The sequence below is a fragment of the Tenrec ecaudatus genome, chromosome X (genome assembly GCF_050624435.1).
Source record: "Tenrec ecaudatus isolate mTenEca1 chromosome X, mTenEca1.hap1, whole genome shotgun sequence".
Taxonomy (NCBI): Eukaryota; Metazoa; Chordata; class Mammalia; order Afrosoricida; family Tenrecidae; genus Tenrec; species Tenrec ecaudatus.
Window position 1 is genome coordinate 123,484,755 of NC_134548.1, and position 16,087 is coordinate 123,500,841.

The window sequence follows — 16,087 nt, forward strand, 5'->3', positions numbered from 1 at the left end:
TCTGACTACATAATTTGAGTCATCATGTTCATTTTACAAGGGCAATTGGACTATTTGCAATCCATTTGCACTTTTAAAAAGGATAGATTCTACCTTGGTTATGAAAAATGCAGGAGGATCACTTTAGGAGAATCTACCCTTCAAATTGACAATTCAAATTTTCTCTTTAAATATGACTAAATTATAAGGATGTTAAATATCCTTGAAAAGTTAGTTCTGTGAATTAGGATGTTTTATGCGGAAGCTTTAGGATGAAAGCACATTTCACAAATGGGACAGTGAACATAAATTATTACAAGACAAGATAATAGTCATATAGATGAAAAGCAACTTTTCTTGATACACAACGGTTGGGTTTTCATGACCTTTATAATACAATGAAATATGTTAGCACCAAATGCAAGACAAATATAAGGCCATTTAATAACTATGTCATTCTTACTGAAACTACCAACAAGGATATTTTCAAAGCAGTGTTCCCTTGTTAGCCTAATAATCACATTTTCTTACTATTCATAAATATTCTCTGGAGTATAAATTTTATGCAAACAGACTTCGATTTTATTGTCACCCAAATTACAGATATCCAAGATACTGATGACATGGGCTTTATTCAGTTCAGTTACTGCTTTTATAATATCACCTAACAGTAAAAAAAAAAAAAAGCAGATGGTAAGTATTGTAAAATAGTTTAATATTTCCTTGCATTTTGCATCACATAAACTGATGATTTTTTCTTAAAATATTAACAGTATTCCTCATCACTTTTATCTTTTAATTTCTCACACATACTCATGTTACAGTAACTTCTAAAGATGAAGATGAACACTTCTGACAGATACCACTAATAATATCAAGTCCTGGGTTGGTAATCCCAAATCATATTTAGTTTTATGGATTTTTTGTACGCAGAATTGAGTAAATCTAGATATATTTCAACGTCATTTATGACCGATTTAAAACTTTTTAAAACATGTGTAAATTGCTGCAAAACTTCAATGATTTGGGAAGATGTCCACTTAGTTTAAAATTTTGTATTTAAAACTTTTTATTAGCCTTGACTTCAAAATATTTTTTCCATGGTATAAAAAATATCCTTTAATTTTGAAGGCTCCAGAACTAAAGGAGGCCTGGTGGTACAGTGGTTTATACATTGGGCTGCCAGCTAAAAGGTCAGCAGTTCAAATCCACAAGTTGCTCCACGGGAGAAAGATGAGGCTATCTGCTCCCATAAAGATTTACAGTCTCAGAAACCAAAGGGGCAGTTCTACTTTGTCTTAAAGGGTCAGTAGAAGTTGGAATTGACTTGATGCCAGTAGGTGTGAGTTTGGTGCAGTGTTTTTTATCCTGTGGGTCACGACCCCTTTGAGGGACAAACGACCCTTTCACAGGAGTCGCCCGATTCATGACAGTAGCTAAATTACAGTTATGAAGTAGCAACGACAATACTTTTATGGTTGGGGGGGTCACCACCACATGAGGAACTGTATGAAAGGGTCACGGCATTAGGAAGGTTGAGAACCACTGGTTTGGTGGGCTAACAACACTAAAACAGGCGTATTATATATTGAAAGGACTTGTATGTAGCTGTACACTGATTCCAGAGATAAATTTAAACATGTATTATTTGGAATAAACCTATGCATGTATGAACTGGATCCCAAGTAGCAATCCTTTTCTGTTTACCCATATACAAGTAAAGCACCTAGAATTGTGGGTGACACATAGTGTTAATTTAATATAAGCAATAATCAGCTTTAAGGAAACCTATCATCAAAATAAGATGTTTTTATTCACATCACATAATAGTACTTTTTAAACAATTGCAGATTTTGCCTATATAATAGCTTCATTTTCAAATGTTAGAATTACAAAAAACTCACTTTTTGGGGTGGGGAAGAACAATACCAACACATAAGGTGAATGTGGCAAATGCTATGTGTTCCCCACTTGGCTTTCTACTTTCTAAGCCACATGGGAAGACAACATACCCTGGCCCTCCTTGCTAGTAGATTGGCACCAGGTTCTGGCAAATTAGAATGAGCGTGGAACTGATACATTACTTCTTGTTCAACATAATTAAAAGCCAGTTTCTCCTCAGTCTCTCTCTTCCTCTGTTTGCCAACCCAAGACACCATTTGTTCCATTATAGGGCCGCAACAAGATCGAAGCAGACTGGATTATTGAATCCCGGCTGGATCAGACCTGACTTGATGTCTAAATAAAACTTTATTGTGTTCACAGACACGCTGGAGTAGCTTTTTAGTTGCAGCACACTCCAAACTGCTTTATAAAACGGTGTGCTATTTAAACTCTGATTAACAAGAATAACACAATTATTATTTCCTTGTGTTACAAATCATTCTGAAGCAAACTACCCCCAAAACAAAACCAACTTCAATGGCCATCGAGTCCATTCTGACTCACAGTGACTCCTATGGGGCAGAATAGAACTGCCCCTGTAGGTTTCTGAGACTGTAACTCCTTCAAAGAGCAGAAAGCCAAGTCTTCTTCCCTCAGAGTGGCTTGTGGATTCACACTACTAACCTTGTGGTTAGTGGCACAGTATGTAACCACTACATCACCAGGGCTCCCAAATCAAGCTATACTTTTATAATATTTATCATTTAGATAAGTTAATTCATGCTTTCAAAAAGTAGGAAGTATATATATTCACATACTCGATAGTTAATGATAATGCCAATTAGGATATTACATTCAATAAATGTCTCCCAAGTGGTTTAGAATTTTAAGTTATAAAAATGAAATCGCAAAGTCTACAGTGAATTATAAAAATAATTTAGGACTAGGCATGTTGGAAAAAACGGCAGCTACAAAATCAAAGACTGATAGATTTGAGCAGATTAAACTTTTTTTAAAAGATCAAAATAAACCTTGCATTGTTTAAATGCCAGACTAGATAAAAGTATTTGCCACATGTAATAAATGGTTACTTTATTAATATTCAAAAGAAAACAAATCAATAAGAAAAAATTGCCATAGAAAAATAGAAAAAATAAAACTAGCTGTGCACAGAGAAAACAAAAATATGAAGATGTACAGGGCAGGAGATCAGGAATAAAAATGCAAATAATGAGCTTTTCTTTTTTTGTCTATCAATATACCAAACATTAACAAAGTGATCATGTCTAGTGTTTATAAGGGTGTGAGTAAACTTGTACTCTTGGTTTTGGTTAAAAATATAAATGGGTATAAACTTTTTAGAGGACAAAATGATAATATCTGTAACAATTTTAAATGTATACACATTTTGATCAATATTCTAGGAATTTACCTCGCAGATGTCTTTGTATAAGTGCACAAGGGCACACAGATATATGAAGGTAAGTAAAAAATATTGCTATCAAATGATAGACACCTTTATTAAACAAAAAGAGCAAGCTGTATTTCCCACTTTTAAACCCTTCCTCCAAAGAATTCTGCGTTCTTCAAAGCATATCACACCAAAATGGCAGTTTTGGCATATGCAAAGGGCGCTAATCCTGTGCCTTTTAAAAATTCTTTGCTTTTTGAAAACAAAAAGAAGTCTGAAGGGCTGGAGGGTGGATGGGCTATTTCCTAATAAAACTCTCACAGGACAACCCTTGCCACCCTCACAGAACAAGCATTGTCCTGATGGGTATTCCTCTGCACAACTTCCCTGGCCTTTTCCTCCCCAGTGCAGCTTTCCTAATAAGCTCCCATGATCGTCCTGTATCCTTGAAGAACACTTATCATGATTGCTCCTTTGTTTACCCCACAAACAATGGCCATCACCTTTTGAGCTGACCCCTTGGCCTTGAACTTAAATGGCCAGCAGATCCCATTGGTAGCCACTGCTCTAACTGGCTCATTTTTGGGAGTCACCCTAACAAGACTGAAACAAATGTATTACTGTGAGAACTTTTCTGCAGCTGGCCACTGATCAAAGAGACATGTTGTAAAACATTGTGTGTAGAATAAGTCTATGCCTGTGTGAACTGGAACCCTGCTCATCATACATTTTTATTACCTTTAAATGTATAAGCTTATCCGTTACAGTACTGTTTGTTTATCCAAAAACATTTTGAAACCATGGAAATGTTCACCAGCAGAGGATTGGCTAAATAACTTTCAGCACATTCACTACTTTGTAGTTATTAGAAAGAATGAAGTTACTGAATTCACTCCCATGGCTCAATTTTTCTTCAGACAATAGGCAGGTCTATAAGCTAAACAATAACATGAGGAAGGTATGGACTCCTTAGAATAATTAGCCATTTGAGATCAAAGGGCAGCATTTGTTCAAGGACAAAGTTCAGAAGCCAGGGAGGGTTAGGAAAGGAGGAGAATGGGAATAGGAACCACAGGAAAGAAGTGGGATGAGTGATGTTACATTGTGAGGATTACAACTAACGAGATGAAATAAAATGCGCATGAATTGTTGAATGGTAAACAGTAAGCCTGCACTCAATTCATAACCAAAAGCTTTTAAAAAATGAGGTAATTTTCTGTGTAGTCATATGAAGTATGTCCAAGATATTTTGTCAAAGGGGACAAAGCTGGTTCTGGAACTATCTGTTTCATACTATGTCATCTGGGTGGGTTACAGTATGTGTATGTGTCAAGGGACATAGAACTGTTATATGCAGAAATAATTTCTAAGAGATTCCAAAGAAAATGAATATTGGATATCTTAAACAAATGGTGGCTGGAATTGGGACAGTAAAGAAGGGAACTCTCACTTGTAGTTCCTTTATGCAGTGTTTGAATTTTTAAGTTATGAACATGCATATATTTTTGAATAAGAGAAACTAGTTCATAAGATGTTTTTAAAAGATAACACCAATGTTATATTCTGAGGTACTTTGTTATACCACTGTAAATGTAAATATATATTTTTAATCTTTCAGTTTTGAATCATAGAAGGCATGGAAAAATTTATAATCAGACAGACTGGATTTGAATACTGCTGGTAACAGATTTGCAATTTGATTTGTAATTTAGTTATCTATAAATAACTAAAGGTGTTCGTCTTGAAAGTTCCTTGATAGCATTCATTATAATTTATGCAAAATGCCCAGACACACAGCTAACTGGCATTATTATGATTGGTGTTATTTTTAATGCTATATCATGAAAAAATGTAACATCCTATTCACAATGAAGCTTTTGATGATCACATTACTTTTCTCCTCCATGATACTTGTCCCATATATGAATTTCTGTAACAAAATGGTCCAAGTATTTTTTCAAGTGGCTGTGCTAGTGATGACTGGACAAATGTTAGTAGCTGAGAACTTTAACTTCATGCGTTATATCAATAATGGGCATCAGAGCAAAAGAAGTGTAACAGAGGGCAATGTGAAATGAAGCAAGGAGTATATACATATTTAAACAATGTGTTAGGGCACAACTTAGATGAATGAACAATTTCTGAATGTTTACGGAGCTGCAATTTCAGAAAAATATTGTAAATCAATTAATGTTTCATTTCTAAAATGAGCTGTGAGTGAAATAGAAAACCTCAACTATTATAAAGCTGGGTACTCAAATTCAACTTGTAGTAACTAATACTGCCCAAAGTGACTTCTTTTGAAACCAGAGTTTGTAAGCCTCAGATTTAAAACCAACAAATACTCAAGAGTTTCATTAGCTTAGGAAGACCTTTTTAAAATATACTCTCTCGATAAATTCAGTGAAAGCTTTTAGAAATTTTTACTACATGCTTAGGAAATCAAAATAACAAAAAGTGAACATGATAACTATATTTGCACATATCCAGTCAATTTAAAGGTATATATAAATGTGAAGTTCTATATACATGTGTGCATAACAAACTAAACAGTTGGTTGAAGAGCTTCAGTATGGGATTATATATACTCCTATTAGTTCTCAAGGAATTTATTGCATAGTACCTGAATAGCTAGACATTTATAAAAGCAAACAATTGTATTATACTTTACTACAGGAGTAATATGATCTTATAATTATAAGGGGAAAAAGAGCACGTTATCTTGCCTTAGTTGTAAAGACAGAATAGTACCGTTTGAATTTGTACCATTTCATGTGCATACGACTTATGTCTAATGAAATATTTGCATGTAGGATTGCACTGTAGAGAACACTGTCATTGTCTACCTGGAAGTCAATTCATTTATTCAATCTACTTGAAAATTATATTCTCACTTATATGTCTTAGGGTAGTCATATCAAATAAGTCTTTAATTGAATAATTTAAGACTATTTATATAATACAATCTTAAGGTTGCTTACAATGTGTATTCATTTTATGTTCTGAGTGAAAAGAATGATTAGTATACTTATCACCAAGACTGACTTACCTGCAAGTACTCTTTGATTGTCAGTTTTGTCATCAGTTGCTTCCGGTGGAAACACACAGCTGTAATTCATGGAGCTTAATAATTTGTCGATTTGTGATTCATGGACATCTTTGGAACAATACATGGGCATGAATGCAACATCAATTGCTATCTCATGGTTCAGACCTGTTATAAAAAGTGCACATTTTAAAAAATGCAGTCGTTAGTATAGGCTGTCCATGAGGCCAAGTTTGCCTGTTTGATCCGAATTTTTTACCTGAAAAAAATCTGTTTCAAAATAGCATACCTGCCATTGGTTAAAAGAATTCAGTGCTACCTATCACCACTGCTGAAAAAAATTCAATGTTTACCAAGGGATAAAAATTTTAAATCTTCTTATTCAGAAGGACAGTAGCCAGGTTTCATAAATGAAGGCATGCTGCCTGAATTTCCTTGGTCACCTATGACAAATACCAACATGGAGAAGGAGAATTCTGAAATGATTATTGGTACCTTTATTTCAATAAAAATTATTAATGTCTGATTCAAGCCAGGCCAACGTTGGTAGTAACTAGGTCCCATATCTTCTCAAACATAAAGGTCCAGTTTCATTTGTCATTAGAGCGATAAACAGTTAAATTAAAAAATGCTAAGGGGAAATGACTACTAAGAATTCTGACCTATGCCTGTCATTTTTTTTCTTTTCTTAAAAATATTTTATTAGGGGCTCATACAACTCTTATCACAATCCATACATACATCACTTGTGTAAAGCACATTTGTACATTCATTGCCCTCATCATTCTCAAAACATTTGCTCTCCACCTAAACCCCTGGCATCAGATACTATTTCCCCTCCCTCCTCCATCTCCCTTCCCTCATGAATCCTTGATAATTTACAAGTTATTATTTTTTAATATCTTGCACTGTCTGACATCTCCCTTCACCCACTTTTCTGTTGTCTGTACCCCAGGGTGGAGATTATATCTAGATCCTTGTAATCAGTTTCCCCTTTCCAACCCACCCTCCCTCCACCCTCCCAGTATCGCCACTCACACCACTGGTCCTGAAGGGATCATCTGTCCTGGATTCCCTGTGTTTCCAGTTCCTATCTTTACCACGGTACATCCTCTGGTCTAGCCAGATTTGTAAGGTAGAATTCGGATCATGATAGTGGGGGAGGGGGAGGAAGCATATAAGAACTAGAGGAAAGACGTATGTTTCATAGTTGCTACAATGCAACCTGACTGGCTCGTCTCCTCCCCAAGACCGTTCTGTAAGGGATCTCCAGTGGCCTACAAATGAGCTTCGGGTCTCCACTCCGCACTGCTCCCCTCATTCACAATGATATGATTTTTGTATTCTGATGATACCTGATACCTGATCCCTTCGGCACCTCGTGATCACACAGGCTGGTGTGCTTCCTTCATGTGGGTTTTGTTGCTTCTGAGCTAGATGGCCGTTAGTTTACCTTCACGCCTTTAAGACCCCAGACACTATCTCTTTTGATAGCTGGGCACCATCAGCTTTCTTCACATTTACTTATTCACCCACTTTGTCTTCAGCGATTGTTTCAGGAAGGTGAGTATCATAGAATGCCAATTTAATAGAACAATGTATTTTTGCATTGAGGGAGTACTTGAGTGGAGGCCCAATGTCCATCTGCTACCTCAATACTAAACCTATAAATATATGCACATAGATCTATTTCCCCATCATCATATATAAATATATTTACAGATGTACATGCTTTTATTTAGACCTCTATAAATGCCCTTTGCCTCCTAGCTCTTTCCTCTATTTCCCTTGAGTTTCTTCTTGTCCCACTATCATGCTCAGTCTTCATTTGGGTTTCAGTAATTCCTCTTGGTTATATTACCCTTGATCACTCCCTACCAGGCCTCCTTCTCCCACCTGACCACCGATTTGGATAACTTGTTGTTCCCTTATCCCTGGGTTTGTTAATACCACTTCCTTTCCCTCCACCTCCCCCTCTCCCATGTCCCCCTGGAACTGTTGGTCCTGTTGTTTTCTCCTCGAGATTGTTCATGCAGCCTATTTTATTTAGACAGGCCTGTGGAGATAATAACACGCATAAAAAAAAAGACAGAGCAAAACCGAGCAATAATATAAAACAAACCAAACCAATGGTCTGTCATTTTTTTGTGTGGGTCCAAGTCAGCTAGCATGGATTAAGAGACTTCCCAGAAGTGTTTCCCAAAGTGAGCAATACTGCCCCCTGGGGGACACTGGAATGATTCAGGGGAATTTCATTCACGATTTCTAGGACCTAGATTATGGGCTAGTATAAAATTTTATCACTGCTGAGGGGGAAAGGGAGTGTTGAGTAATTTTTTTCCTGAATAGTGCACAGTAAGCCAAATAAGTTTGGGAACCTATGCTATAGATTAAGACCATAATATGGCCTTTATTCATACCCAACAATCATTCTTAAGTATCGCATAAGTGCAATTGATGGGAAACAAAGGCTTCTTGTTAAGTTTCAAACTGATCCAGTAATTCAAGTTTCTTCCTTGCTATTTGTGGAAAAATGACAGTCAATCTAATTTAATTTCATATACAACTAAGAGTCCCTTAATGCATTTTAAGGATAACTAAAATCTGGTATTCTTAAACTAAAATAATTATCTAGTGCTTACTAAGGATTCAATTCAGTATTATAAGAAGTATAGCTTAAAAAAAAGAAGTATAGCTACCCTACAGCTCTTAGCTATACTTTGAAACTACTGTGAATGTATATGTACACGATTACCATGTACATGATTACTTGTTTCCTTAATGCTAAGACTAAATTCAACTGTCACATGCCATCAATGTCATCACAAATTTTGACAAAAAGGAAACTACATTAAATGTACCCATTGACTGTAAGATTCATTTTAAATTGGAAAGGTGAAGAATGTGCCTCAGAATTGGGAAAAAATGAGAAATTGGAAATCCTGATATTTGCAGGAAAGTAGTTTTATTATCAGTGTGGCACTTATAGTATTTGGAGTATCTGTATAAATAAAAAATACTGTCAGTTTAGCTTCACTATAATTAATAAAATTTGTCTCAGTTATTTGATTAAAACTAGAGTTTATAGTGCAAATGTATAATTATGCCTCCGGGCCTCCATATTTATTCCTGGGCCTAGAATACTCTTGCCGCAGACACATGGTTTTTTCCTTCAGGTTTCTGGTGGATTGCTCTTCTCTTAGGGATATCAACCCTGACCACTTTATCTAAAGCTGATGCTCTTCCTAGGATATTACCGCCGCACCACCTTTCCTAGCTTTAACTCCATTATCACTCTTTGAAGGCCAGGATTTTTCTCTTTTGTGCTCACAACATATAACCTCAGCATCCAGAAGAGTGCCTGACTTTTAAAGTATGTGTTAAAGTGATTAAGTAAAGGTACATTTCATAATTTCCAATACTAGAATTTAATATCTTAAAGATATTTAAGATATTAAACTCACTCATATTCCCATTCCCCAAAGAGATAAACACAAAAATCTTCCCCAGTGAGCATGTATAATGCACTTCAATGATGATTTATTGTTACAGAATTTACTTAAATAACTTTTAATACCAAAGTATTTGTAACAAAATACCCCTGCTATATTCTAAAGCATGGGGCAATACAACATTAAGCCCATAAGTACATATTCTTCTTTTATAAAATATACTAATATTATATGCAATTTTTTTAACTTTCTCCCCAATTCTGCACACATTCCAATGAGATGTGCGCGCGCGCGCGTGTGTGTGTGTGTGTGTGTGTAAAATTCGTCACTTCTTAATCTAGCACAGTGCTGGAATAGACACTGTGTTGAATCCAAGATGTCAATGATTGTAATATGATAATTGTTATATATAATATTTAACCAAAAATCAAAGGCACTGCCCCTGAATTAATTCCAACCCACCGCAGCCATATATAGGGTTTCCGAGACCCTAAATCTTTACCAGAGCTTCATTTGTCTCCTTCAATACTGCTAGTGGGATTGAACCACCAACCTTGTGGTTAGCAATTGAATGCCTTACCCACTGTGTCACCAGGGCTAAAAAAGAAAAATGATGCCAGCTAAACAATAGTATAACATCAAATGTAAAATTTACAGTGATGTTCAAATATGTTAAAATGTGGAAAAACCACGTATTGCACTGATAAAATTTTAGTCTAAACCCACTGTTGTCGAGTCTCACTCATATATAAGATTTCAGAGGCTGTAAATCTTGACAGAAGCAGATAGCCCTATCTTTCGTCCTTGGAATGACTTTTGAGTTGGAATTGATTATCTTGTGATTAGCAGTTCAATGCTTACCTAACAAGCGTCACGGGGACTCAAAATTTGATAGCAGGTACTTAATGTTTACTGATTAAATCACTTCCATTATGCAGTAGAATAAAGGACAGAGTGGAGGCATGGCAGCTGTGGGCTAGCTCTGGAACCAATACTATCAAGTATGTTGTTCCATTTAAGAAATGAAATCAAGCATATTCCAGTGGGATAGGACAGATGGAAAATGTAACCATTGAGGAAGCCTGATACTACGCAGCTAACAGCTCCATGTGAGCTTTAATAAGGAAGGAGGCATGCCTTAGGGGGTACAAATAATATGGAAAGAAGGGGTTATGTCAGTTGGCTTGGCTGCTCTAATAGAAGAATGTAGCAACATTTTAAGAAGCATAGATAGATCTCCCTTTAAACAATTTTGATAGACCACCCATGCCAACCAATGTTGATTGAAAATCACTGAATCTAGTCTCATTCTTCTTAATTCTCTAGATTTTATCTGTGTCCTAAGTAAACCTTTGAAGGAATGCATTTTTATTTATTATCTAATAATAAAAGGAGCCCGGGTGGTGTAGTAGGTTACAAGGTGGGCTACTAAACTGCAAGGTCAGCAGTTCAAAACTAACAGCTGCTTTCTCTGCAGGAGAAAGATGAGGCTTCCTGTTCCCCAAAGGATTTACAGCCTCAGACGCGCACAGCAATGGGTTTCTTCTGTTCTGGGGGTCACTTATGAGTTGGAATTTATGGCAGTGAGGGGTTTTAGTTTGGGTCTAATAATATTTAAAATAAAAACATATTACTTTGCAGAAATTCCTCTTAAGATAGGACTAATGATCAGATATGAATGACATGCAACTAACTTAAGAACATATCCATAGCTTTAAAAAATAAAACTGAAACTTACTGTGCAATTTATGCAATAAATTCAGACCTGAATTTTGTTCAAGAGAAATATAACACAGTTCTTTCATATTAGTGTTTGTTTTCCCTTAAATAAGAGATATATTTAGATAATCAGAAGACCTGATTTCTAATTATGGTCTGGCCTCTACTTAGCCAGGGAATTAGATTAAAATATATTTGTTTGTTTTAGCTCTTAAATTAAATATCTAATCAGAAAAAAATCCATCTTTCTTTGGCCAGAGAGCACAGTGAAATTTAGTGTTAAATGGTAGTACTTTGGTTATTGGCAGGTAACGCCTATGTTTCCTCTTTCTTTTTACGCATTCTGTTTTGCTTTATCCATAAACTGTGCATTTTCCACTCCCCTTTAACTCTGTAAAAGGAGAACTAATGGTTGGTGTGGTTGGTTATGCGTTGGGCTGCTAACTGAAAGGTCAGCAGTTTAAAATCAACAGTTGCTTTGAAGGAGAAAAAATTACAGTCTGCTCCTATAAAGAATTACAGCCTCAGAAGCCCAAGGAGGCAGTTCTACTCTGTCCTACAGAATCGCTATGAGTTGGAATTGACTCTATGCTGGCGGATTTTTTTTGGGGGGTGGGGGTCTAACCCTGTAAGCCACCTTAGTCTACTTAAAAGCAGGAAGGATATAAAATGTAAATAAAAGCGTTGACTTAATCTAACATGAATTAGTGTTGGTCGGTAGAATTGTAACTGCTTTCTTCACATTTGATTTCTACTTTTATTGCCACAAGCTACAAACCTTTAAATTATTTGTAATACAGCTGAGATAACTTAGTTGGTTTTAATGGATCCAACCCACCCATTGACATCAAGTCAATTCTGATTCACAGAGATTCTATAGGACAGAGAACTTCTGAATAAAAATTGTAGCAAAGAATTCCCATATAATACAAAACAATTCATGGGAATGAATATGAAGTTTATTTACAAACAGAATAATTGAATAATTTTCCTTTTAATATGTTACACACACAAGCACTTGAAAGAGCAGGAAAGAGTAAAGGGGGAAAAAGAATCTTGATAAGGTCAAGCAATCTATTGCAGCACTACAGATCTAAGACATTCTGTATTTTCTTTCAGACATTAAATTGCTAAGATTTTTGTCCCTGTCCCTTTATCTTAGAGTAACTAAACCGAGTGCTTAGAAGCTCCCTGTAATGCACAAATACAAATATTTTCCCTCTTAATTCCCATAGCAATTCATTTTGGCCACGATTTTTCAAGGAATACAGCTCTAATTCTAAAAGAAATGAAGCTCTTATTATGGATTTTTGTCACTTCTATTGGAAAGTATTTGGAGAAAGAAGGATGGGAACCAGAGAAACTTTCCTCTTCTCTAGCTCTCTGACTACTTCTGAGATGAATTATCTTCTCATTTAGCCGCCACTGTCTTCCTATATTCTCTGCTTCATTGTCAGTGTATCTGAATCATGCAAGGGTAAGGTGTATATTAAAGGGGAAAACAGGGTCCTAATTGAGAGGATCCCCTATGAATAGAAGTATGTTTAACCCCTGTTAAGAAATAAATAAATAACTCATTAAAAAAAAGCTAAGTTAACTAGGGCGGGGGCAGATGGGAGTTTCAAAATGTTTGTGGAAAACTTATATTTTCATTCTACTTCCATGAATTTTTTGAAGCTCCTCTATTTTATTAGCTCTATTTAAAGCCTGTTAAATTAATCATATTCAATGGGGAAAAGAGTCAACTTACCTAGGATGGTTACTTCAAAATGGCCAAGGTTGCTGGCAGCCTTAATGTTCTTAAAGGGAGGGCATCCTTCTTCTGGTGGTGAATATATTGAGGACTGCAGATTGTACTGCTGACTAAGAAAATGCTTGTGCTGTGAAACAAAGTTACGCGGAATACTTTCAGGGTAAACGTAGCTGTAATGGAGGTGAGCTATTAAATGCGACTTCATTTCTCTCCAGAGTGGACTTTCCCACTTATCACTAACAAACTTTCTGTATTTCTCTGAGGAATTATTGCTTGTGCTTTCTTGACCTATAAAAGACAAAAAGAAATCGATATACAATGCACAAATACAAATATTTCCCCCCCTTAATTCCAATAGCAATTCATTCTGGCCAAGTTGATCTACGAACTAGGTAAGTGAAATCATGTATTGAAATGAAGCCCATATTAACGAGGGATTATTTAATTAACTTGAAATCAAATAACTGCACATAAAATGTAAAGTGATTCTTTTAAAAAATGTGAACGCAAAGAACTAAATTTACTTTAAAAATGAAAATTCACTCCAAAAGATTGAAATGATCATGCTTTCTCTATTGTTAAAATTAAGATCTATGATCATCTACTTTACACTTTAAAAATCTTTACCAAATGCTCCTAAAGCAATATGCAAGCAAATTTCTTATATTCAGGGATGAATTCAAGTCAAATAAAAGTCATGAGGATAGAATCCTTTGACATAGAATCTTATCATCACTCATTATTCAGGGAATTTGAGCTTAAAATAAAATTGTTATGTCCTGTAAAAATAGTTTGGAAAAAGTATTTTTTGTAGACATTTCTCCTCCTAAAGGCCATTTTTATTATATATGTTATTCTTTCAGCTATAAATAACATATGTGAAGTAGAGAAGTAAATTGACATGAAAAAAATCCCACAATTCTTGATTTCTGTCTACCATCAAAAGCCAGTTTATCATTTAATCTAAATTTTTTCTAACACATTTAGTTTGTAAGAAAAGAATACAGTTTTTCCTTAAATATTATAACTTTAATTCACTTTTTCAACAAATAATCATTGAATATCCACAATGTGCCAAACACCGTGCTAAGGAATTTGGTACAAATGATAAATAATTGAATACTATACCCTGGGAACCAAAGACATAATAGGTATGCTAAGAAAACCAAGCAAAGTACAGTGATCAGAACATGAACTGGATCAAACAAGGGAAATGCAGTAAAGTGGGTGTCAGCCTAGGGATCCAGGTAAACACAGAGCACGGAGGGAGCCATAAAGTAGGAATAGTGGAAGATCCTTGGAGTGGAGGCTGAAGGTTCCCCCATCCAACTGGTTTAGGGTCAGTCTTCCCACTCATATTTGCCTAGGGCTAGCTAGGTCCTGATTTCCAGTTGCATTTGTGGGGCGTACTATGGTGTCCATACCAGAGACTAGGGGGATATATTCCCCTGCTTTCCTGGTGTGCTCCCACAGTGTCAGACCTGTGTCTGGAGGTTTGCACTAGCGTCAATTCATCCCTGTGCTTCCACACTTGCCAATGATCTATAGCACATACCACAGAAGGTTTGTTCACTCTCATTCCAACCACCCCCGCACTGCCCTATCCACCCCACAACTGGTGGTTCAAGTTCCCAAGCCACTCAGTTGGGAACAAGTCATCCATGCAACTTTCCACCATCACCCAGCAACCAGTAGTGTTCACATACACCATCCAACCAAGCCACCAATAAGAATACTCCCTACATCCACAACCAGGTAAACAATGCCATTCATATTCTGACAGAGACTAGCTACACCACTGCACAACAATGAGCAGGAAATCTTAGTGCTCCCAGCTAACATTAAAAAAGTTTCGGCAGACAATTTACACTTAAATAAGTCAACACTTTAATGTCCTGGAAGCAGCGGAAAAATAACAAATAATATGAAACACCAGGGTAAGATGACTGAGAGAGAAAAAGAGACAACAAAATAAAGGCGAAGAAAACATTTCTGAGGTAGAATAACAGAACAAGGAATTTAAACGATCTGTATGTAGGATCCTCAAAGAGATTATTGAAAAGTCAGAGAAGAATCCAGGAAAAACAGTATAAGACCTAATTATTGAAATAAAAGACAATATGAAGCTATACAAAACAGGAAGAAACATGGATGATTAAATAAAATATCAGACATTGATAACTCAAGAGTAGAATGGAATCAATGGAAAAGATAATCAGCAAAGTAGTAGGTAAATCCCTGGATATTAAATTGTTTGAGGAACAACCACCAAAAAAGGAGAAAAAAATAGAGAACTCCTAAGAAGTTATGTGAAACACTAGAGAGGGGAATTCAAAGATGCTCCTGTTTATTACCCACTATAGAGCAACACCCTGTAAGGAGATACCATCTATCTCTCTAAAAATGGAAATAATCAGAAAGCAGTAAATGCTGAAGCACTTATACTTTGGTGGTAGGAATGTAAAACATTAGGAACACTAAGGAAAACATCATAGTACTTCCTCAAACAGAAAGAAAATGAAATACCCTGCAATCCAGCACTTCCTCAAAAATCTATAGATAGAAATACATTAAAATCTATAAATAGAAATGCCTTAGAATTATATATCTTAAGATATATAAGACAAATACACAAACAGACATAATACACACACCTATATGTAGTGCAGTATTATTCACAATAGCAAACAAATAGACCCAACCTAGGTGCACATCAGTTGATGAATGCATAAAGAAACAGTACTACATACAGTGTAATATTTTGCAACCATAAAAACAATGAGCTAAGGGCAACATAGATACATAGTGTGTTATAAGACATAATCTTGTAATAACACTAATCT

At 35.7% G+C, this 16,087-nt stretch overlaps 1 protein-coding gene across 1 annotated transcript in view; it reads right to left on the reverse strand.

Annotated features, from left to right (window-relative positions):
• Positions 1-509: 509 nt before the first annotated feature.
• The window catches only part of RADX (RPA1 related single stranded DNA binding protein, X-linked), a 55,354-nt gene continuing 39,776 nt past the window's right edge, over positions 510-16,087 (reverse strand). Inside the window, exons 12-14 of the mRNA XM_075538445.1 lie at positions 13,242-13,532; positions 6,324-6,488; positions 510-643 (exon numbers count right to left, since the gene is read on the reverse strand). Coding sequence (XP_075394560.1) covers positions 510-643; positions 6,324-6,488; positions 13,242-13,532 — 590 coding nt within the window. The remainder of the gene's footprint in view (positions 644-6,323; positions 6,489-13,241; positions 13,533-16,087) is intronic.